Below are 23751 nucleotides of genomic sequence, written 5' to 3'. Positions count from 1 at the left end.
TGGTCTCAAGAGATCATCTCAGACGACATAACTTTCCTGATCTACTCTCTGAGCCATTTTATTTTTTCCAGGTCTTCTTGTTTTTTTTTGTATGTGTCTCTCGTGTGCACTTTTACTATATTTTGTCATTCCATTTCCTCGGTGACCATTGTGATTTTTCTCGGAATCTCACGATCCTCTACAATATTTTCATTCACATATGCTCATTATATTACACCGACTCGTCTTGCGCACCCGATTCCCATCGAACAAAGCGAGCAAGCAAAAGTGTTCGGCTCAGGAGTTTTTTTTGTTAGAACCCGACAAAGCAGTAAAGAAAACGAGTATATATCGAAATTGAATGAGAAAAAGGGTGAAGTCGTTGGAAACGCAGAGACGATTGCGCACTTGGTGAGCATATGACAGTGAATCACGGGAGCGATGGGCAGATAAAGCTTGTAGAGAATGGGATCTAGGGAAACTCTGCTTTTCTGTATTTTCAAACTTTCTTATCTTATCGAGAAATCATTTACACATCAAACCGATCAGTTTTATTTCAATTTGGTCTCATAATAAAATGCAACCTTGTATCGCTTTTCTTTCCCGCTCAGTCAACCTTTTATGAGCTACCGGTGTGAAGGTCATTTTTCAATTTTCAAATTCTCAAACTTTTATGTTGAAACTCAATATTTCAAATTCAAACTCTCAAATGGGGATTGAAAGATTACGGTAGTCGTCATGTTTTGTCCAAGTCCATTAGGTTTCCATCGATGAGTTAATTATTAATAAGATTCAACAATAAGGTGGTTGTGTTGCGAAAAGAGACGATGAGCGATATTGTTGCGGTTTTGAATGGGAAAAAGGCAAAAGAAAGACGATTGACTATTAACTAGGTATCCATTAAGAACAACCTTTTCTAGGAAATTGTTACTTCTAAAAACAATGGCTCATATGGAGGAAAAGGGAAGTTGATGGCTATGGGACCAGCTAAATAGAGTTGTATTAATATGCTACGTTAAACTCGAATTCTTCATTTCAAGAGTTTCCTGTTTTGATTAAAATACTTCACATAGTTAAAATAATAGAGCTAGGTTACTGTAGTAATAATAATGTAGACTTATTATCAAGATGCAACATTTTGCAACATACGAAACCAGAAATCAGCACTCGGTCTCGCCAGCACTAAGACGTTTAATAATTTTAGTATATTTCAGTCGTGTCGAGACCGAGTATTTGCATACTGGAGTTGATTAAGGGTCTCACTACTCAAATTAGATAAAACCTACAAAAAACTGTAAAACTAAAATCCAGGGTACTGTAACTATGTACACATATCAATAGCTTGAGCGTATTTATTCAACAGTTGGATAATACTGATTTACCTATTCAGTTTGTGTATTTTTGTTCGACTCACTATATCAATAAATCAAAGAATCGAGCCGCCTTTTGGAACCCCATTTCCGAAAATGAGAATTCACATTATCATGCTCTTTCCTCTGTTAGTGTCACTTTCTTTGTCTCTTGACTTCATTCTCTGTTTCATTTCGTTTCGTTGTCGGCAAGTTCATAAACTATTTGGAGAGCTCGTAAAACATGTGTTGCTCTCCTCATTCTGGTATCCACACACACACGCATTACTCCCATATATTCATCATAAAGAAGAAGGGACGGAACAGCCGGAAGGAGACCGTATAACTAATAACCTGTCGGATGAGTCTTTTGTGTTTTTGACATGTAAGCCGAGGGTTCCACGTGTGATTTAAGACTATGGAATGTCAGAAATCTGTGTAAAAGTAAGGGATGTCGGTGTGTGGTTTACGATTAGGTGTTGGTTGAAATTCTATACCTTACCATCAGAAACAATATGGTTTAGAGATGCAATAAACTTCTCGGAGCCGAACAATCAGGGGACGGTAAAGATGGAGTACCGAAATTTAAAACTTTTCTGTGTTAGGCCCAAAATGGCCCTATTTCCTTGATTAAGCTTATAAAAAATTATTTAAAAGCGATCATTAGTTTTTAAAAAGCTCCGTTCGTTGCGAAACTGGCAAATTGGCAGAATTGAGATTTCGGCTAAAAGTATATATTTCTCCCAAACTTTGAACTGCCATAGCTTTTTTTGATAAATTTTTATACCGTCTCATTACGAAATTGGTAGATTTGTCCCATTTTGAGTCGCTTAAATCCAAGTATTCGATATCCCTTCCGAGCGATTTCTCAAAAACTTTCTGGAGTAAAATAATATAACTGATGCATCTGATCTAAGGAGAATCATGGACTTTCGTATTGTTTTCAACAACATATGGTTTTTATTTAACACATTTATAATAGAATAAAAATAATAAATTGGTTAGATATGTATGTTTGATGTTTTCGGATATAATAATGTTTGATTCATCAAAAAATACAAGTTTCAATTAAAAAAAAATCAAATATGGTAAGTAGAACAGAGAACAAATGAGAACAACAATAATTTTACAGATTATGAATAATTCAGCTACCAGCTGATATGTTTCTTGTCTTTTTTCAGGGAAACGCATCCGTGATGACTCTCCAAATCCTTGATACTTCCCTTGCCATCATCTATGGGAACATAAGCATGAAGACGTGGTGGATGTTCAGAAAGTTGTTTCGAATACTTTGAATGTGGAAGTTGTGGGATTCTTGGTATTGGAGACGTTTCTCCATCTTTGGTTGGTGGATGCATTTCGTGCCAAAGTTTATCGTCGTTACTTTCGAAATCCGCTATAAATAATTATTTTGATTTTAGCAAATGATTACTTAAAACTTACGAATTGGTGATTCCTGGAGTTGATTTACAATAGCAAAAGAAATTCGAACATTCCTATCCAAAATGTAGTTCAGTTCGATGTCATCATCATCTAATCCAAAGGGTCGCATCAAATCTTGTCCGACCTATTTTTCAACATTTGTTCTACAGAAAACGTATTATAACACCTACCTTAAACCATCCAACGAAGAATAAGAATTGAACTATTGTAAACACTGGTACAACTAGATCAAGCTCTTTTCCAGTTTCAATATCTGGGAAAAGTGGTTGACGGCCGAAAAGTGTGAAAAAGAAGAAAGAGTAGGTTGCCAAAGCAGCGACTTGTGTATAAACAAGAGGAACACACACCCAATCATATGAATACAGCTTACGAAGAGATTGACGGAAAATTCGAAGTTCACCAACAAACTGGTTGAAAAGGGAAGCCGTTGGTTTGTGTTCCTGAAATGAAAGCAAAATGAGTAACTACAGTAACCCATTGCCTATGATAACGTACCTCTTCAACTTGTCGCATAATTAGTTGAATCCAATGAAGTGGTGTGATCCAACGACTTGATTCGTTTTCAGCCTGAATATAAAATATTTAAATTGTTAAATGTTCAATATAATAACTTACATGCATTGCCTCAAGAATTTGATATTCTTTTTCAGTCAATAGTCCACTTTCTATAAGACTATGAACAGATGGAAAACGAAGACGGATTTTTGAAGAGATATCTCGCCTGAACAAAAACTTAATCTCTGATTCAGAACTTTTGAAAGTGTATACCATGCCAGGGCATTAGCTAGATTCAAATATCTAGCAATCGTATGCCGTCTCCGTTTGCTCTTCTCGTCGTGCTGGTGAAGTACTGTACAGAGAACTGATAGAATATCTTCTGGCCAATAAAGTGTCTCAAATTGACGCCACCAACGAGCAACCACATTGGAAACGTAGAATCCGAGTAGAAAAGTTAGTGGAATGAGACGAGTGTAGGAATCACATTGGCGGCAAAATGTTTCAAACATTCCTGAAATTCAGAAATATATTCCTGAATAAATCTGAAGCTGCTTACGACGCATTTTTAGTCTATCATCTTCGTCATCATCAATCAAATCAATCCCCTTGAGGTAGAATACACGTACGGAATAGTAAAGAATTAAATATATTAGAAGCTCCTTCCATGCTGTTCTGAAAAATCGTTGTTTCACCAACCATAATTTTGGAAGTTAATCAAGATAGTTGTTTTGTCTACGGGTTTTATAGTTTACTTGATGGTTTGTGTTCAAATTTGTATGTGTTTGAATTTTTTTTCAACAATCTTATATAAATGTGAGTGTTTTATTATGACATTTTAACTATACACTTCATCGAGGTAATTACATACTACAATCTTTTTACTAAAATGTATATTTTTAAAGTCTAGCTACTATGTTTCATTCAATTATAATTTCTTACTATTCTTGCTTACCTCCAAATAGATCCCTTCCACCGAAGAAGTATTCGAATAACATTTCCACTGTAGGAAATCGTCATTTATCTGAAAAAATTAAGAAAATGTTAGTATTCAAAATTGTGGCAAGATAGAATTGGAAAGCAGCTGAAAACAAAAGTAATGAATATTTTTGCCTGGATAATGAAAAAAAAACAGATTCGGTTGTCAAGGAGACTAACGTCACGAGAAAAGAAGGATAAAAAGAAGGGTGAGAAGACTTAAAATTCAACGATTAAATCATTTTTGGGAATAAGAGAAAGTGCTCACTGATCAAGAAAATTTAAAATGGAATGTCCAGCTGTTTCTTTGATAACTTTCGTTAGAATAATTCTAGCAAATGAAGAAATAAAAGAATGAGTCACTCTCTAGTTTTTCGATGATAAGAATGAGAAAATTGAACATTTGTTCGTTGCAATTTCATGTTTGACTGATTAATTTTCCCACAAACAATAAATAAAAATTACAACGAAATTTGTAATCTTCACTATTTTTCTGAAGTTGAATCTAATTTTTTTTTTCGCCGGAACAGCGACCACAGTGTTGGTAAAATAGTTTTGAAGTCTAAATGCGAAACGAAAGAGTGTGATAGTTGAAGAGACTTAGAGAAAAATCATTCAATTTCACGGGCAGCACAGGGCAGATCGTGAACAAAAGAAGAGTATTTGATCTATGTTGGAAAAGAGTTAAAATTGAAAATATAATAGAAACCAACGAGAAACAGAAAGAAAAAGAAGAATATTTGACAGTTAAATATTGTGGTTACTCCGTCAGCAAGTAATACACACTTCTTTTTCCAATATTTATAAACAAGTATTCAGTTTTCTTTACTATTAGGAAGTAGTTCTGGACAATTGTCTGTGATTTTAAAATCAATTTGCAATCGCGCTCCAATGCCAAACGGGAACGCTCCGCCCCCATAATTTGGGTCTCGTTGGGTATTGGCGGCAAAACCGTGAAATCAAACGTCTTCAGATAGTTGTGCCAATTTCACCTGCCTTCAAGAATTGTAAGTGTTTTTGTTGATTTTTATATAAAATTCAACTCTTTTTTTATGCATTTGAAGCTTTAAATCTTCGAAGATGCTGAAATTGGTAAAATTCGTCTCAATTGAGGTTTCGAGCTGAAATTATACTGTTCAAATTAAAAATACAATTTTCTAATAGAAACAATTATCATCAAGGAAGGAACTGATAACAATAACATAACACTATCTTTCCATTATGACATGAAACAGTTTTCTACGGGAAATGAAAATAGAAAACCGATAATCTATTTACTTTATGAGGACGAATGAGGTAAAACATTCCGCGAAAAACCTCCAAAAACCAATGAAGGTCACTTCGGAAATTGAAATTTCTCTGCATCACTTTTTTACATGCGATCCAACGTCGATAGAAACTGAATAGGAATTTATGATAATTTCAGAAAAAGAGTGTAAAAATCAAAAATATATCGATTTGAAAGATTTATTGGATCAAAGATGAACAATGGTGGAAGAAAAACTCGAGAGGGGAGGCGATAAATTGATTTCTGGACAAAAAAGTAACTATTTTACAGTTAAAGGGAATTGAGGAAAATAGAAAGGCACTAGTAGTAGGTTAAAAGGATGAACTCTCTGTAAGTAATCCTTATTTGAAAATGAGTGAGTAAGACCTACCTAGTCAACGGATGTAGAACGAGTAAATGTACAGACAAACACACACACAATAGGACCCAATATAATAATATTGAAAAGAACGATTAGCCTCAATAATAGAACATCACAGATTCAAAAGACATACACGGTTATCGATTTTTGAGTAATTATGGAGAGGCGGCCTGCGCTGAAAGATGACGGCGTGCACCGTCAAACACGGATTGAAGAGAGAAGGCATCTGCAGTTAGTTCGCAGATCTCACGATCACCCCATGATTGAGTTGGCAAGTTTTGCAGAAGAATCATTACTCCCTGAAATGATAAAATACGAAATTAAGATTTTAGATATTTCTAAAATAAAACTTTTGGAATACGCTATAGTTTACTTAGATTGTATAGTTTATAGAAACAAAGAAATTTAGTTTCTCAATAAACCTTTTGTAGAAAGTATCAGTTTTTTAATAATTGGAAATTTGAACTGTAAAATTATAACTGTTATGAACTACATAATTTTCATAAAATACAGAAACGATAATTTTTCCAGCAAATAAAATTGTTATTCTCACCTGGAAATCTTTTTCGGCTTGCAATTGCTTAGACCACGTCCGTAAGAACGCAGCGCATACATAGTTATGAAACTGCATGAAACCGTCGGGCTCACTCTTAAAAAATTTTCAGATTCGTCGAAATGAAAAATGCTCGAATAATTTACCAGATAAGTGTCCCATAGCCTGATAGTCGCTCTGAGCGGAATTTCTCGCATCAAAAGATTATTCATCCAACGGAATGCGAATTGCAAATATTCAATCCCATTGGATTCCAAGTGCTTGTGTAGAGGCCCTGTAATACCGATTATATGCAGAGAAAAAATTAAAAACTTAAACAACTTACGATCAACTCGACTCATCAAATGGCGAAGTTGGAGCACCTTTCGTTGAATTCCGGGTTGTGCAAATGTGTAGTTATCCTTGAAAAAAAATGTTTTAATGGATTTAAATTTGTTTTAACCTGGATAGAATCGAGTAGCGACGAAACACACCAAAATGAATCTGCTTCGATGAGCTGGCATTGCTCCAAAGGAAGTTGAGAAACGTCAAAAGAACCGACTTCGACATCTTGTGGAATGAATTCTGAGAGAAAAACGACAAAGAACGGGGTAACGAGATCGTTGATTCCTTGAACGTATCCACTGGCTGGATGACGGATAGCCCAAATGTAGAGTATTCTCTCGAACATCTAAAAACAACTTATTACAACTTATATTAACAATGTTTTTTGCTATTTAAAAATAATTTTTTGTGAAAATTCTAAAACACATGAAATTTTGATTATTCTAAATAAGCGCAAGACTTTTATCAAACGAAAATGGCACAAACCTCCTGAACCATTTTCTGCTGGAACAACGGAATCAATGGACACATTCTTGGAATATCAATATTAATCTGGAAGAGTTTTTCGTTTAAAATCTAAGCCTTTTCCATGTAAGTTACCTGTCTGAACGTATCAGCATTCTGATCATCAAACCGGGAATGGAAATATTGTTCTACATAATGCCAATATTCGTCTCTTTTACATTGAAGAGTTACTTCACGACGTTCTGCATTTGTTGGAAGATATCCCTATAAATTCTTTGTCAATATACTTAATTGAAATCATCACTTACAGAAAGAAGTCTCCAGGCTTGTGGTCTCAGCTTGTGTGGAATTCCCATCCAACAGTCTTCTCTCAATTTCTCTAAATCTACATCAACTGGTGGTGAGTTTTTCCCTGACGATTTCCCATTTGAAAATAAACGACGAAGACGTGCAAATCTTGTCTGATCTCGATCTCCTCCTAAAATTTATCTACATTAAAGAATGAATTTTCTACAGAAAAACTTACCATGTGGCGGAGCACTGGCCATCGGAACTGCTGATCGAGGTTGATCTGATATTTCAGGTAACTTAGGGTAAATTGGATTTGCAGTTTGTGGAGTTGATGAAACTGATGAGGGAAGTGGTTCTGAAAATACTAAATTATAAAAAAGCCAATAAATGTTTAAATAAGTAAATAATTAATTAATGTTATATTAATTTTATACTGAATTTTCCATTAAAAAATTAAAATTTAATTTTTTTTTTAATTGTAAGACACTAAATATGACAAACTACAGGTAAACATTTTTCTTAACTCGCTTTTGAGCAAATTTAGCTTTAATTTGAATTTAAAAAAAGTAGCCCACCTTTCTGAATTGCAAGCCTTTGCAGTGCCTGCTGTCGACTGTTTTTGGTAGGTGCAGCACTGACTGGCGGCATTATTTCCTCGTCTCGATGCGTTTTCCCAGCCGCATGAGCCGCGAGAACTTTTGCAGCAGAGGCTGAAGCCAATGTTTCATCTACTTTTACACGGGTATCCCATGCATCAGATACACTGAAAAAAACAAAATTAATCTTAGAAAATTTTAAAGGGAATTAAAGAAATTTGAGTGATTAAGACGTGGCAAATTGCTGGTATTTAGTTTTAATTTCGCGATTTTACTCTAAAGCTGGAATTCTTGATGATAGTAACCTATTCTCATAATCTTGAAATTTATTCATTCTTCCTGGAATCTCAACTCCCTTCGTCGGACTTGCATGATGTAGTGGAGGGTATCGAGCGCCATACACCGGCTTGACGCTGGAAAACAATTTTCGTGAATACACTTTTCTTTACAGATAAATATCATACCTCCCTGGAGTTGAGCCGGCTGACCATCGACTCATTCGATCAAAATCGCTGAAATGACGAGAATGTCAGCTAAAAAATGTCTGGAAACAATGGACACCGACTAAAAAACAGTTATTTGCCAACTCAACGCGGCTGTGCAAGCGCGCTCTTTTGGGACGAACAACGAGAGACTGTGTTGAGTAGAAGAGACGTAGACATTCCACAATGGAGGACGTCCAAATTCAATTTGCGATGTGAAAATTGAAAACGAAATAGAAAAAATAAAACGAGAAAAACCGATAAAATTTTATTTTCAAATAAAATTCTTTACTTACTTTTGCCGAAAACAAATCCATCGCCTCACCAACTGTCCACTCATACAGTTGTGTCCTATATGTGCAAATAAAAACCTTTTTTTCCGGAGATGAAGCTAGCGTACAAATCAGTCAGATTGTGCAAATATGGGATTCGCGCGCACCAGCTTATTTGCCACGTCATACCTTTTTTTGGACATTTTCCAAACTTCTTGAGAACTTACTCATTATTGTTGATTTCGTGGCCAATTTTCCCAGCTGAAAACTGATCGAGCCTCTTGAAACACAAGTTGGTGCACAACAGCATCTGAAAGTAGGGTTAAAAAATATTACATATGGACAGAAGTGTTTGATGCAAAATACAAGCTTGCAACGCAGACAATAAAAATGCATATTGAAGCTATTGTTGGCGGGAGAATTGGACAGAAAACATGTGTAGTTGAACATTGTTTTCAGAATGTGTGAATTTTCAAATATTTTTGATTAACTATAGAAAGTTAGTTACAGGTTAGGAATTTCATTAAGACGTTCAAGAATTATCTGTAATAAATTTTGCTATTGAATCTCAGATGCCTCCTCTACATGTAGATCTAGATGTTAGAAAAGTCATGAGCTACAGTAACCAGCTCCATTTTTGTATATTACTAAACGTATTCAGTTCACTTCCAAATTGAAAGCACAAAAATGAATTTTGTTCTTGTCTCACTAACAATGGATTTGGTTGTGTTTGTGATGCTAAACAATGAACAAAAAGCCCAGCGAGAGAGTGTGTCAGTGTTAGAGACTTTGATATTTTGGGAGGAAAACTGTGTAAACTGGTACGGACGACCGCAGAGAGTGTCCGGCTCAATTTTTGTGCGTGCGCACTTTTTTAGACTGTTAATATATCAGTGGCAATTGAGAGGAATAGTGCAAATAGTTCGAGGAAATGAAGAATTAAATTGAGTTGATCATAAAGTTGAGTTTTTCTAAATGGCAGATGGAGAGAGTCACTTCTGAAAAGTGTACTGCAGACACAAATAATTATCGAGATGTCATTTATATCTATGAGATAATTTTCGACGTGTATTCGAAAATTTATTGGAATCCCGCAGCAACGAGAGTTTGAAATTACAGTACTCTTTATAGGCGCTCTCCTTTTAGCAGAAATTTTTCGTAGTGAGACCAGGTATCGTGATTTTGGTGCAAAAATCGCTACATTCCGCGTCTGGGTAATATGCATTCAATAGATCAAAAATAAGAAATTTCCAAAGTAGGCAATACTTTCAGATTGTCTAATTTATCGAAACTACACGAAAAAGTCAAAATGTTATCAGAGTACAAATTTAGGAATGAGTATCGTTGTAGCTATTTTGGTTAAAAATGCATGTTCCAAAATTACAAATCCGTTGTTTTCGGAACAGAAATAAAGTTTTTAAAAGGTAATTTTCATTATAATTAAATTTCGAAGAACGGTAGCAATACTGTAACTTATAATAAATACTAGAAAAAATCTAAATCACATGTGGTTACTGTAGTTTGTAGGAGTCTATCAACATCTTCTATATCTGAAGAAAAAAACACAACACACATAAGCTTAAGCTTTGGAAATGTTTCAAGTTTACTGTAGCTACATGCCATTTATGACGTACGAATGGCACAACACAAACAATCAAGCTGTCCGGGAAATGAGACGAAAATGGCCGACAAAACGGAAAAACGAGGAGGAGCCGTTGCAGCAGCAGGAGATGATGATGACTGGCCTCCTGAACACATAGCCGAACCTAATACAAACAAAGAATCTCCGAAAAAGGAAGAAGAAAAAAAAATGGAAAGAACCAGAGAGAACGAAGCTGAAGAATCGTGAGTGTCCCTCCGACCGGGCGCGGCGCCCCGAAAATATAATGATGGCGGGTGGCCTGGCTCCTTTGGAAAAATGGACGAACGGAATGGACACTGTGAGGAATAGGGAAAAAGAGACTGTTTACACACAAACCAAATGAAAAAACTATCTGGCGTACAGCACAAACACATAAAGATATAGACTTCTTCCTACTCTGCAAGTCGCCGCGTACATTTAGATAAATTCGATGAATTTACGATGAAACTGTGAGTGTAAAAAGGGAAGACGACCAATATACGAGGAATATACGACAAATTAATATTTTAGTTTCAGAAAAGTTACATGCAATTTTCTGTAATTTTCGTTTTTTGTCTATAAAATCTACCATTTTCAACATTTTTGCTTAAAATTTCGTTCGAGTCCTCTATTAGACTGTGAAAGAATTTTTCAAAAATGTTGGCTCATCTCCAAAATCGTCCTTCGCTCTGAAAAACGAAAGTGGACCTTTGCCTTCCGAAAAGATGGGCGAAAAAATGAAATTGAGCTTTTTGGGTCGAAAAAATAGTTTTTAGAATGCTGGAAACACGTTAAACACGAATATAATGTATATTTAGAGATCCGGATGCTCTGAAAATGTCTAAAATGGAGCTTAATAAACATAGATTTATTTTTCATTTTCAACGTGAAAGTTTTGTGCAACTTTATAGAATCTCAAAATTTAGAGGATGAAAAACCTGTGCAAACTTTTTCACGTGAATACACAGAACACATTTTTTTTTATTTGATTTTAGACATTTTCAGAGCATCCGGATCTCAAAATATACATTATATTCGTGTTTAACGTGTTTTCAGCATTCTAAAAACTATTTTTTTTGTCCCAAAAAGCTCAATTGCATATTGAAGAAAATAGGAATTTAGTAGATTTGCGGTTGGTTTACAGAATCAAAACAAACTATGTAAATTATGGAAAGTTAACATATACTTAAATGATTATGTCTCGAATATATGTATATGATGAGAATAATGTCAGATAAACTGCAATTACTCCAAACATGCACACTGCAAAAAGTATAAGCATGGCATTGCCTAATATTAAAAACTTGCTGAACACATAACTGCCTCCTATTTAAAATTCTTGTCGAAAGTGAAAAAAAGCAAACTCCTGCCGGGTCAAGCATAAACGGAAAATCGTGTAAAGTCCTTCTTGATTTTGAGTAAATCTTCCCTATAATCCAACTCCTTTCTTAAAAACTTTTTTGAAAAACCAATTCCCCCCCCCCCCCGCCCAAGTATCCATTTTCATTGCATTTCACTCCATTCTAAATACATTCCAAGATCTAATCATTTTGGTTGTGAAACTTCATTGCTACGTCTCTTTGTTCTTTTTACAAGTTTAATAATAATAAAAAGTTAAAATTAAAATGGGTTTTATACAAAAGTCGATGCTCAGTTAGTCTTCAATAAAATCGTGACATCTCCTTGTTGAGCACCAGCTTTGAATGGTGCCTGAGCATCTGTCTCATCAGCTGGAACTTCAGCATATTGTAGCATAATTTTATCATCTTTCACAGGACCCTCGAGGCGAATTATCTCAAATTTCATTTTTCCCCTTGCCTCGACAAATCCATACACGGGACGAACTCGGTAGTGCTCATTATTTGATGACTTCACCTAAATAAGGCCTTTGTTTTGCTTCTGTTTCAAAAGAGCAGCATTTTTTTCAAAATGGATTCGCCAAAAAACCTGCATTTCAAAAACATTTATGCACCCTTAAAATAGTGTGAAAAATTGCAGATTTAGGCAGATCATTCTTGTTATTCAAGGCACTTCTTAAAGGGCGCGGCGAGACCACTTTGGAAAAACGCAGTTAATTTACGATATGTCCATCAGAAACCTCAGAAATTAACTGACTCACAATGCACACATTGCCACCGGAATGGAGAATACTGCGCACATCGCTAATTAACAGTTATCGAATACCTTAAACGCCATTCGAGATTCGTTCACTGACGTAATTGTGTGCGTGGAACTTCCTCCTGACGCTGGAAATGTGGCAGATGGAGGTTCGATGGTTAGCATGTTCAGTTGAGAAATGAAAATGATTGAAAATAAAATGAGTTTACTTTGTTTTGAAATTCGAATGTACCCACGTGGTCCAACGTTACAAAGTTGGCAAATTTCAGTGAACTTCTAGACAGTTTTATTAAAAAGCCATTTCGCATGTTAGTAGGAATTGCAACAAAAAATTTCTACAGGAAAGGATGTGGAGTCAATCGAATTTTATCTAGTAGAAATAATAGGATTCGTGAGCCCGGTTTGCTTCGATTAATTTGTGTACATTCTTTGTATACTTTCGAGACTTGGTTATATTTAAGCATGGAATTTAAGCCAGCTGATCAAGAGGAAGAGCTCAAGTGAGGCTACATTTTGTTTCAAAGAAAGAACAAGCATTCATAAAAAACTCTTTTATTTCACAAGGACTCTATGGGTTGTACTCAATTGGGAGGTTCTTACGACGAGCCATACCGTCTCCCTGGAACCATTCACGACGGAATTGCTTGGCAGCACCATCCGGGGTGTTGGTCCACTCAACAGTGATACGGTCGTTGTTGGTATCCTCTTGTCCGAAGGCGAAGGCATCGCAGGAAACAGCAAGAAGCACAGCTTCCTTTGGGTCGAGAACTCCACATGGTGGATCAACTCCAAGTCTCTTCATATTGGTGGTCTTGATACCATATCCAATACGCCGAGCCGATGAGTTGATCACCTTGATGTGGTAGGTGTGCTTGTCATCGTATGGAGCATTGAAGACGATCTTGGTACCCGGTTGAGTTTGGATGTCTCCTGGTGGGACGGATTGGGCCATGGTCGTTCGATGAAGGAGTTATGAGAACTCTATGAAGATTATGGCAAAATCTTCCAAATTTATAGCAGCCTTCTTATCTCTGCCCTAAATCTGGAAGTTCATCCAAAAATAGGAGATCACGTTGAAATTTGAAAAAAAATCAGTTTTAGCTAGTAGCTATTTTGAATAATTTCATCAATTTACACTTGTTCTGATACCTTTGAGTAACAAAGGAAACCTATTCGTTTTCTGTGAGATGCTAATTATTAATCTACTTGTTTTGTTTTTGTTTTTTGTCTAGAGGATAAGGAAATGAAGACTATTTATTAAACTAATTTTGATCTAGTACTACCTCTTCGTTTTCTGTGATATGCTACTTGTATTAAGCTACTTATATTGCTTTTTTCTTTTGCACTTAGGTGCAACAAAAATACTAAAATTGATCTAGTATTGCTTGATCTATTTTGATCTAGACCAGAAACGGTAACTTTCGGCAGTTCGGGTTGGGGCCACCTCCAACTCTATTGTAAGCAGACCAAGCAGGCTCACGATAAGATCAAGTTCTTCAATTTTCAGAAATTCTCGATTAATATTATAATTTTTTTGAACTTTTGGCTCATAAGGCAAACACTATACATACATATACAACGAATTTCAGCAATGAAAGGATACATTTATTTTTGAGAATATTGTCCAAAAAATGTCTTTGTCGCATTTTTTAAACCTTAAACCTTAAATCTTCAGGTGTTGCTATTTCCCAACTTTTGAAACATTATATCAGGTAATAAAATAAAAAGATTTCAATTCTAATTTTACGTGACCGTTTGTTCATTTTCTACGCTTAAACTTAGGCCATCAAGATAAGACTGATTATATACAAGCTTGAAATCATAAATCTACTTATTGCGAATTTCATCGCTCTACTAACCAACTACAATCAACTCTACTAACACTATGGTCAAGAAGATTACTGTCTACACTGCTTTTGGACAATTCCTCGAGATGATCGAGCGTCAAGCCGAACAGAGAAGGGAAACAGTTCCAGTCATTTGTCCGATCGTTGAAAAGGCTCAGCCAAGGACAGCTTTGAACAAGGTTTGTACAACGAGCTGGATTTTAAAACCAAGGGTCATATTTTAGGTTCAATCTTGCCCAGTTGTTCCAACAACTGCAAGAGTTACAGCGGAGATCAAGAAGAGCATTAGCTGCCCATTATTGGCTCTCCAAGCAGATCAACTGATTGAGGTGACCGTCTCCCCAGTCCCAACAACTACAGAATCAAAAAAGATCAATGAGGCTGCGGAGCTTATGGCCAATTTCTGGATGAGCTTTAATTGCCTTGATAACGAGAAAGAACAGATGGAATCGATTTTTGAGAAGATGAATGGATTGTTTGCTGCACCCTCCACAACATCTACGGCATCACTTTTCGGGAAGTACGAGGGATTTTTTGAGAAAACGGAGGTTGCTACGGAAGATATGAACACGTTTTTGTGGAATTCTCCAGCTCATCCATCTTTCCCACAACTTCCAGTTTTCGTCAAATCTCCAATCGACTCGATGAAAATATATGGAGCAGTTAATCATAAATTCGATATTTCTGAAGATGGTAAGTTTTTTTGAAAGTAGTTTTTTTTAAATATTTATTAATTCTAGAATCACTCCCATGCACGGCTCAATCTGTTTCATCTCCAATTTCTCCATCTTCTACCACCTCGGATTCTTCAAGTGAAACAATCATTCTTGGACCTGGACATCTTCTTCAGGAAGTCTACTTGCAGAGAATGGTCATTGAAGAACAGAAGAAGATCATTGATAGCTTTCATGAAATTCAGAAGCTCAACAAGAAACTGGCTGCTCTTCAAAATAACTTTACAGCTTGATCTTCTTGACAAATAAATACTTCCACTGACTTTTTGAATCTTGATCTTTTGGGAAAACACTAGCACATCAGAAATATTTTCCTGGATAGAATTTTACTCTGCCCTATGCTCTCTCTCTAAACCTCTCTCTATAACTCTCTCTCTATAAACCTTTTGCAACCTTGCTTGCAGAATCCTGTGTCTGCCAGGCAACCTACAATATCTGAAAAGCAAGGAAAGCAAAAGTAAAGTGGCCAATAAATTGCCGTCAACAATATGAAAAAGGTGTGGTGTATCCGTTTGGACAGGTTCATTCTAATTAGCTAGTTTCTAGAACCACCCTCTGGAAATATCTGAATTTTCCAGCTGTGATATGGTCGTTCCTCCATGAGACTTAGAATTCGCTCTCAATAAATTATAGATGTGTGTGGTTAGGGACATTATTAACAATATTGATCAGTGTCATGCCATTAACGAGAAGGGATTATCTGGAAAAGGAATCGAAACGGGGGGTTTTTTTAAAGCCAATTTTGGATAATTGATTGTTCTGTTGTGAATTAAACCTCTTCATCTTTTTCTCAATTATTTTATTGTCATGCACAAATTGTTAAAAAAATTTAACCAAACTTTCGAGATTCTACTAAATTTTTTGTAGTATTCAAAAAACTCACGTTGAAATGAAACTTTTGACCTTAGAATAAATTAACATTTTGTTGAACTTTTAATTAGGGCATTTAAAAAAAATAGATTTGAGAAAAGTTCAGTTCTCAATTTGTTTGGATAATGAGACCATCTGGGCGAATGGAATACAAGAGGCAAAGCAATGGTGGTTCAGGAGGAGGAGGACGCCAATTAAACAATACTTGTAATAGGTAAGTCGGTGTACTATGGCAATGACAGAAAAGTGCTTTCGGTAACTCTTAGGAGAGTGTTTTAGTTTACTGTAATGGTACAGTATAAGTGCATACATATCGAAACCACGGGTCAATAAATCCGCCTACGTTACCAACCCCTGTCTATCACATTCAGCTATAACAGATGTCGGCGACGTAACATGTAAGACGTCGGCGACGTAACATGCGATAATGCGGTTTTGGCTCACGTAATGCTTGAAAAGTGCACATATGTCCGATTTACACCCCTTCTCATAGTTGTCGATATTTATTCAAAAAATAAAAGAAAATACTGTACAAATTTTCAGCAACATCAGCGTCCCTAACGCATTCAGCCCACGCTCCTATTCGTCACGTGGCACTGAAATTTGGAGTGTAGCAACATCTGGATCTTCAAATTCAACAACTGAACTTCAAGGCGCTCAATCGCCAAGTATGGGATCACGTGTCAGTGATAGTCATTTGCTCACTCTTGGCTCGGATTCTCGTTCGGTGTCAAATAATTTGAATATAGCTGCGACGATGGCTGAGCCAAATCTTGAGGAGCATTTGAAGGGTGTTCTCCACAAGAAGGAGGCTGCGAAGTTGACAAGCCCGAGTGATTTCACGTTGTATTATCGTGTCACGAAGGGTCAGAGCAAGTCGGAGGTGGCAACTACGATTCCATTATTCATTTGTTACAGAAATGCAGATAATCAGGTGAGCTTTTAACCCTGAAATGAAAATATTCTATGAGAAAATTAAGGTATCCAACTTCCGTGTTGTGCAAGTGCTCACTGAGAACAATAGCATGTGGTGGACTGTGATCATCAATAAGCAGCACACTCAGATGGTGAGGCGAGAAAAAAGGAGGCGTCCGTGCGTTAGTGACGTCAACCAATAATGTCTAATTTTTGAGGTTATGAATAGTTTGACAAAAAATTAATTTCGGATAGAATTAACGTTTTTTGAACCTCGACATTAGCAAAATTATGCCTTCATGGTAGGCAGGCACACCTTGTTCGCGTGCCTACTTATTGCCTGCTGCAAGTAGGCACGGTAAAAGCATACCGGCAGGCATTCGTTTTTGTGCCTATTGCTACCAAATGTATATTGTTTACAGTTCCGTCGCCTATCCGACCTCGTTCGCTGCTATCACTCGTACCGTTACATCAATCCAGAAACTGGAGGCTCAGAGATTTTCCCGATCTCGAAATGTTCCAGTCAAGTGCCCACAAACCCGTGATTGAGTTCCCATGATATGCCAATTCGACAAAGAAGTACAAACCAAATGCAGATCTTTTTTTTTGAGTAATAAAGATTTTAGAGTGAAGTTATGGATATTGTTAGCAAATTTTATAAGTAATTTTCTATTTTCTTTCTACGGATTTTGAGAATGTAATGATGTAATGTTGAAGTGAGAGTAGCCCAATTAGAACATTCATTTGGTACCAATTGGTTTAACTTTGATATCATAAAGTGGCACTTAATCTAGGTCACTCATAATTTTGAACGTCGATCAAAGAAAAAATATTATTTCTAGGATTTTTGTATTTTAATTATTCAAACGTTTTATGGGTTCCAACAAACTACAATGCTCTACGTTTCTCAATAATTAAATCCAATTTTAAAGTAGGTTTTTCTATTCAACAAAACGTTGACTAAGAATTTTCAAAAATCTTAAGTGTTTTGTGCAAAGTATTCAAGAATAAAACCCCCAAATTTTGGTTGTTCAACATTTTTGTTGAATTACAGGCGCCTTCCCTCTTAAAAATAGTTTGAATTACCCATAACCTCAGCACAGCCCAAAATGCTTCTAAATATTTAAAACTTGTTCAAGAGTTCTGAATTCAAGCAAATGTTTTTCTCCTTTTTTCAACAAACCCGTGGTTGTCCACGTTTGTTAGTTCATCTTTGTCATGTTATTTTGGTAAATAATCATATCCCTTTTTCCAATTTATCAAATTTGAAACTTCTGCACTTTCTAAATGGTTGATGTAAGTGACAATGTTTTCGTTAACTTTTCTATTTTTCTTGTATTTTAGAAAAACAAAAAGAATCTTCCAAATTATGCAGACAATAAACTAAAGAAAAACAATGATCCGGGGAAAGAAGAAGCAATTAAAAATAATGACAATGAGCCAAAGAAAGAAGTTATCTCCAAAAAAAGTGATGAACTCAAGAACGTTGAGGGTGTAGGTAAAGAAGTGATAAAATATGACAATAATGGACAATGTGAGAAAGTCATGGAAATTGGGGAAATTGTTATTGCTCCAATGATGTAAGTTTCTTCATTTCACACAACAGTCATACTACCCAATAATATCATTTGGAAGCTCGCTTCTCAATTGGATTCTGTCTGTTCAAAAAATTGTCCTTATCAAAATATTTTTTGACCATCCAACTGACATAGTACATTATATATTCTTGTAGGCTTGGTGACTGGATGATTACACACCAAATTGGAGAAGGCACATTTGCTAAAATCTTCGTCGGTCGGAGTCTTCCATTTGATCAGTATTACGCTGTAAAAATAGAAGTTCGCCTTACCTCAATGGATTTTATCGATCACGAAGTGACAGTTATGAGACTTCTCAGTTATCCAAATGAACTACCGCACATTCCAAAATGTGTCTTTTTTTCAAAACAGAAAGATCTGAGTAATTTAAAACTCAAATTTCCATTGGAGTGCATTCTTTGATTTACAGATTTTTTCGTTATGACACTTCTTGGTGAAAACTTGAGAGATTTGAAGCTGAAATGTCCAGATCGGCGTTTTCTGCGAGGAACTTGGAGTCGACTTGGTATTCAGGTATCATTAAATGAAGTTTAAAATCTATTTAACCTTGATTCAGATTTTATATGCCCTGAAATTGATGCATGAAAAAGGTTTCATTCATCGAGATATAAAACCGGAAAACCTATTGATGGGAGCAGCCGATGATAGAAAAAGGAGCCGCATTGTGCATGTTATTGATTTTGGATTAACAAGACAATGGGCATGGTCGAAAGTGAGTTTTCGATATTTTTTTGATAATTTTGACTTAAAATAGTTGTGATATTTACCGTATTTTCTCAGTTTATCTGGCATCTTCTTGCTAGACAGGTAGGCGCGTAGAGGAGGTAAGCAGGTAGGTACGTAGGTTGTTAGACACGTAAACAGACAATCGCACAAGTAGGCACAAGGGTTGTGCGGCTGGCTGATTTTTTCGGCTGTCGGCGCTAGCCTCTTCCTACAGATCCATGATTTATATCCAGGAAAAAGCCTTCTATGCTCGCCCACTTCGTACCAAGGTGCAATTCCGTGGATCTCTGAACTTTACATCTTCAAATGCTCATCTGGGATACAAACTTGGCCGAAAAGATGATCTATGGTCACTTCTGTTCACATTGGTTGATTTGAATGATCGTCTTCCATGGCATGGAGTGAAAGATCATATGATTCTCGCACGACAAAAAATGAATATGGGTGTGGCTCTGATGAAAATGCCAAAAACGATGGAGAGATTTTTCGAGCATCTGCTTGAGTGTAGAGCCTTGCAAAGACCAAACTATCAGTAGGTTTCCAGTTTCAACTTTTACTTTTCTAATATTAGCTAAACATTAGATTTTTCCTTTTTTGTGTCGAAAATACGGTACCCGGTCTCGACACGAAAAATTGAGTAATTGTGTGCGCAATTTTTCTTCGAATTTTCATATTTTTTCTCTATTTGTTGAAATTTATGTGTTCCCTTTTTTTAATGTGAAAATTTCGCAGCAATGAAAATTTTACTTTACAGTACTCTTCGTACCTATTCGCATTTAACAACAAAAGTCGTGTCGAGACCGGCTACCGTATTCATCTCGGGAGTAACACTGTTGACAGTGGACAGTTTGAATAATCGAATAATAAATTATATTTTTACATGGATACTTTTTTAAAAGTTTATACAGCTTGAAACTACTGAAAATTCTTCATTGATAAATATTTCATATTCAGTATGATGTTCAATATCCTCAAAGGAATTCAATCGTTATCAGAAGATACACCGACTTCAAAGTACACATTTGAAGAGGTGGAACTTTCTGAAGATGATCTTGAAGAACGATTCACAGGAGAATGGGAAGAAGTGACTGGAGAATTTTTCGCGGTTTGTAGATAAAGATCGTAAGGCTTTGAGATGTTTATTTCCAGATTGATGAAGTTAAAATCAATAATCCGGAAAAATGTTCAAAGCTGGCCAGTGAATGGAAAAATCCTGACGTTGATGTGTTCCAATCTGCAAGCAAAAATCAAAAAGGCAGTAAAATGATGTTGAGCTATGAATTTAGACTTGTAAGTGTTCAAAATACAAATCAACCATATTGTTGAAAATTGTTCAGACTGGAAAAAATGAAGAACAGACTGGAAAAAATGAAGAAAAAATGAACGAATATGCATATCGTTGGGAAAAAGCAAGAGAAAGATACAGACAAAGGATGTTACGATTGAAGCTTAATGATCGCAACAAGCAGCAATTTGAAGCTAAGAACTACATGGAACAACAAATAGAGAATGATAGAAGAGATCGTTTAGATGATATTGAGAATGTCGCTCTGAAGTATTTGACGACTGAAGGTGCCAACAGTGATGAAAAGGATGCGGAAGTGAATATGTCTGAGCTTCATAAGGACAGGAATGATGTATTGAGAGATGCCCAGAAATTGATCCGTAAAAGAGAAGGAACTTTCAATTCATCTCCAAAATAATTGGAATATACTTGAGCTTTTCCGAATGAACGATTGATTGAATATATTCACATAATTTTATTTCTAGGTAAAGGCACATAAAAAATATCTGAGCTGCACAACCGTACTCAAAATTAATTACACTTGAAACTGTCAAAGGGTGTTGTAAGAAAAATTGAAAAGCTCTGAAAATACCGGATATAGCTATAAAACCTAAGAGAAAAAACCAAAAATAAAGGTAATGCCTATGCGAATTGAACCAAAACTGCATTTTTTGGAACATTTTTGCCTGCCTGGCACTTAATGTGTTCAACAGTTGAGTCTTCCGGGGCACGAATGATGTATTCCATTTTCATTGCTGTCATCACTACGAGTGCTTGGCCTGTAGTTACCTAAACTTTGAGTTATTTAATTTTTCGGCATGTACTTGTACATACCTGCTCTCCAGGCTTCACAAGAATTTTTTCAATAATTCCTGGCATTGGTGCGACGGCAGAATGACTGGCTGCTCCTCCGGATAACGAATCAAATGTTTCATGGATTTGTGGAGTTTCATATTCGTTTTGACCAACTCCATTCACCTTAAAGTTAACTTTTCAAAACTATGATTTGTTGAGACACAAACTTACCATCAAACTATTTCCTAGATTTTTAACGACAGTACTCCAGCGCCTGCCATTAGCTTCCAATGTAAACTTGAAAGATCCGTCTGTGGTTGATTCAATGTCGTTGAGAAGTGTTTCATAACTGTTGCCATCATAAGACACTGTCAGGCGACTATCAGAATCAAATCTAATGCTGACATCTTTTCCGTCTGAATTTAAGCTATTTATTTTTCTTTATCAAACTAAACGCGTTACCTATTTTGAAAATGTATTTTGGTGACAAATTCATTCTAAAGAAAGATAAATTCTGGAAGACACCTGCATCTGATTTTTGAAGGGCAGCCAAAGCATGTGCTACAGCCGACTCAACGTAAATTTCAGCAGGAGTTTCAGATTCAGCAAATAGTTCCTTCTGGTGATCAGGGATAAAATCGGTATAAACATTTCCTGCGGCAAATTCAGGATGAGCAAGAACTCTGCGGACAAAGTCAATGTTTGTGGGTAGCCCTGAGATTCTTGTACGAGCCAAAGCACTTTCCAATTTTGCAGCAGCAACAGCACGATCCTGGCCCCACACTACCACCTAGAAAAGGAGATGATTGTTTAGAAGCTGTTCTGAAATACTTACCTTAGCAATCATAGGATCGTAATGGATTGATACTTCGTCTCCAGAAACAACTCCTGTATCGATTCTAGCATCTTCCGGGAAGTCAACATAATTAAGACGTCCCGCAGTTGGCATGAATGCTCCTTTACGAGTATCCTCGGCATACACACGACATTCAAATGCATGACCGTTTAATGGAATTTCTGATTGTTTCAGTGGAAGCTTCTCTCCTTGAGCTACCCGTAATTGCCATTCAACAAGATCCGTGCCTGAAATCAAATTATTTGATAATTTCCAATCTCCCATTATAAAATCTATACCTGTGATAGCTTCACTGACGGGATGTTCGACTTGAAGCCGAGTGTTCATTTCCATAAAGTAGAATTCGCCACGCGGGTCCATGATGAACTCGACGGTACCTGCTCCAACATATCCCACAGCCGCCGCAGCACGAACAGCTGATTCTCCGAGTTTTACACGAGTATCATGTTCTGCAAAAACATTAAATCTCATTTAAAACTTTTTCACGAGACTGACTTACCCATATTTGGCGCTGGTGCTTCTTCAATAATTTTCTGATGACGTCTTTGAACGGAGCAATCTCTTTCCCATAAATGAACATAGTTTCCATGGTGATCTCCGAAAACTTGTACTTCAACGTGTCTCGGCTTCTCGACAAACTTTTCCACGAGCATTTCATCGTTTCCAAACGACTTCTTAGCTTCGTTACGAGCTGAAGCCAGTTTTTCTTCGAATTCAGCCTCGTTCCACGCAATTCTCATTCCTTTTCCACCTCCACCATAGACAGCCTTCAGCATAACCGGGTAGCCTGAAATTTTAAATAAATTTATGTGGGGCTATACTTTAAAAAATTACCGATTTCTGCTGATTTCTTTTTCAAATTAGCATCTGATTGATCTTCTCCGTGGAATCCTTTTACTACAGGAACTTTAGCATCTTCCATGATTTGCTTCGATACATTCTTGGCTCCCATATCCCTGATAGCTTGGGCTGGTGGTCCAATAAAAACAAGGCCGGCCTGAGCACATTTTTCAGCGAATCCAGCATTTTCAGATAGGAAACCGTATCCTGGGTGAATAGCTTGTGCTCCAGATCGCAATGCACTGTTGATAATTTTGTCCATATTCAGATAACTTTCCGCTGCAAGAGGAGGGCCGATGTGGTATGCCTGACATTAAATTCAGTTTAACACTTCACGAATACTATGGATTCTTACCTTGTCAGCTTTTTTAACAAAGAGGGAATTACGGTCTGCGTCAGAAAAAACAGCAACTGTCTCAATTCCCATTTTACGAGCGGTATTTTGGACGCGAATGGCGATTTCTCCACGATTTGCAACTAAAACCCGTTGAATGGGACGAATTAGAGGGGCAGTTGAGGCACATCGTTTTTGGAATACACCAAGCATCTGAAAATAAAAACATATTGGGAAGATGTCTCAATTAAAAAGATATCAAGAAAAAGAGCAGAAAGCGGATGTGGAGCATGTTTCAGCAATAAAATAAACTTTTCTCAATCGAGCGTGTTTGCA

At 36.4% G+C, this 23751-nt stretch overlaps 8 protein-coding genes and 4 non-coding genes across 14 annotated transcripts; 5 read left to right on the top strand and 7 right to left on the bottom strand.

Moving 5' to 3' along the window:
* F25H8.16 lies at positions 1-129 on the bottom strand. Its single transcript, NR_056456.1, has one exon. It is a non-coding gene; the product is annotated as an Unclassified non-coding RNA F25H8.16 (non-coding RNA).
* A 2158-nt stretch (positions 130-2287) lies between these two features.
* best-13 (Bestrophin homolog 13) lies at positions 2288-4290 on the bottom strand. The gene is made up of 8 exons (NM_069383.5): positions 4222-4290; positions 3826-3941; positions 3540-3780; positions 3387-3492; positions 3267-3338; positions 2942-3211; positions 2772-2895; positions 2288-2724 (listed from the first exon to the last, which is right to left on the bottom strand). Exons 1-8 carry the CDS (start codon positions 4284-4286, stop codon positions 2477-2479), a joined length of 1242 nt encoding a protein of 413 aa, NP_501784.1. The 5' UTR covers positions 4287-4290; the 3' UTR covers positions 2288-2476.
* A 1407-nt stretch (positions 4291-5697) lies between these two features.
* Positions 5698-9186, bottom strand: tbc-3 (Rab-GAP TBC domain-containing protein; the record flags this gene model as incomplete). 2 transcript variants are annotated; one of them, NM_001027994.4, is made up of 12 exons in its annotated part: positions 5698-6192; positions 6447-6542; positions 6593-6720; positions 6772-6847; positions 6889-7116; positions 7257-7322; positions 7371-7499; positions 7544-7713; positions 7762-7881; positions 8102-8289; positions 8428-8535; positions 8587-8634. In NM_001027994.4, 12 exons carry the CDS (start codon positions 8619-8621, stop codon positions 6049-6051), a joined length of 1488 nt encoding a protein of 495 aa, NP_001023165.1. In that variant the 3' UTR covers positions 5698-6048. The 2 variants fall into 2 exon arrangements, with proteins under 2 accessions (NP_001023165.1, NP_001023164.1); NM_001027993.5 differs by lacking the exons at positions 8428-8535; positions 8587-8634 and adding an exon at positions 9104-9186.
* A 39-nt stretch (positions 9187-9225) lies between these two features.
* Positions 9226-9352, bottom strand: F32B6.13. The gene has a single exon (NR_056455.1). It is a non-coding gene; the product is annotated as an Unclassified non-coding RNA F32B6.13 (non-coding RNA).
* A 151-nt stretch (positions 9353-9503) lies between these two features.
* F32B6.14 lies at positions 9504-9706 on the top strand. Its single transcript, NR_056454.1, has one exon. It is a non-coding gene; the product is annotated as an Unclassified non-coding RNA F32B6.14 (non-coding RNA).
* Positions 9707-12061: 2355 nt separating this feature from the next.
* Positions 12062-12810, bottom strand: ssp-32 (Sperm-specific class P protein 32). Its single transcript, NM_069381.5, has 2 exons — positions 12682-12810; positions 12062-12372 (listed from the first exon to the last, which is right to left on the bottom strand). Exons 1-2 carry the CDS (start codon positions 12778-12780, stop codon positions 12148-12150), a joined length of 324 nt encoding a protein of 107 aa, NP_501782.1. The 5' UTR covers positions 12781-12810; the 3' UTR covers positions 12062-12147.
* Positions 12811-13183: 373 nt separating this feature from the next.
* msp-77 (Major sperm protein 77/79) lies at positions 13184-13567 on the bottom strand (the record flags this gene model as incomplete). The annotated part of the gene is made up of 1 exon (NM_069380.5): positions 13184-13567. The coding sequence occupies one exon, from the start codon at positions 13565-13567 to the stop codon at positions 13184-13186; it is 384 nt and encodes a 127-aa protein (NP_501781.1).
* An 881-nt stretch (positions 13568-14448) lies between these two features.
* Positions 14449-15459, top strand: sss-1 (Sperm-Specific family, class S). Its single transcript, NM_069379.7, has 3 exons — positions 14449-14641; positions 14687-15155; positions 15203-15459. The coding sequence occupies exons 1-3, from the start codon at positions 14501-14503 to the stop codon at positions 15427-15429; spliced, it is 837 nt and encodes a 278-aa protein (NP_501780.1). The 5' UTR covers positions 14449-14500; the 3' UTR covers positions 15430-15459.
* Positions 15460-16159: 700 nt separating this feature from the next.
* Positions 16160-17613, top strand: F32B6.4 (SH2 domain-containing protein). The gene is made up of 4 exons (NM_069378.6): positions 16160-16280; positions 16610-17000; positions 17047-17133; positions 17404-17613. Exons 1-4 carry the CDS (start codon positions 16192-16194, stop codon positions 17524-17526), a joined length of 690 nt encoding a protein of 229 aa, NP_501779.2. The 5' UTR covers positions 16160-16191; the 3' UTR covers positions 17527-17613.
* Positions 17614-18240: 627 nt separating this feature from the next.
* ttbk-3 (non-specific serine/threonine protein kinase) lies at positions 18241-21052 on the top strand (the record flags this gene model as incomplete). Of its 2 annotated transcripts, none has more annotated exons than NM_069377.5 (9): positions 18241-18277; positions 18326-18561; positions 18714-18940; positions 18989-19092; positions 19136-19291; positions 19539-19837; positions 20260-20410; positions 20455-20595; positions 20643-21052. In NM_069377.5, the coding sequence occupies 9 exons, from the start codon at positions 18269-18271 to the stop codon at positions 21006-21008; spliced, it is 1689 nt and encodes a 562-aa protein (NP_501778.4). The 2 variants fall into 2 exon arrangements, with proteins under 2 accessions (NP_501778.4, NP_001293885.1); NM_001306956.3 differs by having other exon boundaries at positions 18269-18277; positions 20664-21008.
* Positions 21053-23628, bottom strand: mccc-1 (Methylcrotonoyl-CoA carboxylase subunit alpha, mitochondrial; the record flags this gene model as incomplete). The annotated part of the gene is made up of 9 exons (NM_069376.9): positions 21053-21379; positions 21425-21568; positions 21617-21801; positions 21848-22175; positions 22221-22468; positions 22520-22690; positions 22741-23028; positions 23076-23388; positions 23437-23628. 9 exons carry the CDS (start codon positions 23626-23628, stop codon positions 21233-21235), a joined length of 2016 nt encoding a protein of 671 aa, NP_501777.2. The 3' UTR covers positions 21053-21232.
* On the top strand, positions 23541-23561 carry 21ur-13999. Its single transcript, NR_056453.1, has one exon.
* Positions 23629-23751: the final 123 nt, after the last annotated feature.

Source organism: Caenorhabditis elegans, chromosome IV (assembly GCF_000002985.6).
Source record: "Caenorhabditis elegans chromosome IV".
NCBI lineage: Eukaryota > Metazoa > Nematoda > Chromadorea > Rhabditida > Rhabditidae > Caenorhabditis > Caenorhabditis elegans.
The sequence above is the reverse complement of the archived record's forward strand: the minus strand, read 5'-3'. Positions and strand labels throughout refer to the sequence as shown.

Coding starts and splice junctions, on each gene's coding strand:
- ssp-32 (NM_069381.5), bottom strand. CDS start 12,780: ATGCTAACCATCGAACCTCCATCTGCCACATTTCCAGCGTCAGGAGGA. Junction 12,373..12,681: donor AATCTCGAATGGCGTTTAAG/GTATTCGATAAC, acceptor GGCCTTATTTAG/GTGAAGTCATCAAATAATGA.
- sss-1 (NM_069379.7), top strand. CDS start 14,501: ATGGTCAAGAAGATTACTGTCTACACTGCTTTTGGACAATTCCTCGAG. Junction 14,642..14,686: donor CAAGGACAGCTTTGAACAAG/GTTTGTACAACG, acceptor GTCATATTTTAG/GTTCAATCTTGCCCAGTTGT. Junction 15,156..15,202: donor ATTCGATATTTCTGAAGATG/GTAAGTTTTTTT, acceptor TATTAATTCTAG/AATCACTCCCATGCACGGCT.
- F32B6.4 (NM_069378.6), top strand. CDS start 16,192: ATGAGACCATCTGGGCGAATGGAATACAAGAGGCAAAGCAATGGTGGT. Junction 16,281..16,609: donor TTAAACAATACTTGTAATAG/GTAAGTCGGTGT, acceptor ACAAATTTTCAG/CAACATCAGCGTCCCTAACG. Junction 17,001..17,046: donor ACAGAAATGCAGATAATCAG/GTGAGCTTTTAA, acceptor GAGAAAATTAAG/GTATCCAACTTCCGTGTTGT.
- best-13 (NM_069383.5), bottom strand. CDS start 4,286: ATGACGATTTCCTACAGTGGAAATGTTATTCGAATACTTCTTCGGTGG. Junction 3,781..3,825: donor TGATAGACTAAAAATGCGTC/GTAAGCAGCTTC, acceptor TCTGAATTTCAG/GAATGTTTGAAACATTTTGC. Junction 2,725..2,771: donor ACTCCAGGAATCACCAATTC/GTAAGTTTTAAG, acceptor AATTATTTATAG/CGGATTTCGAAAGTAACGAC.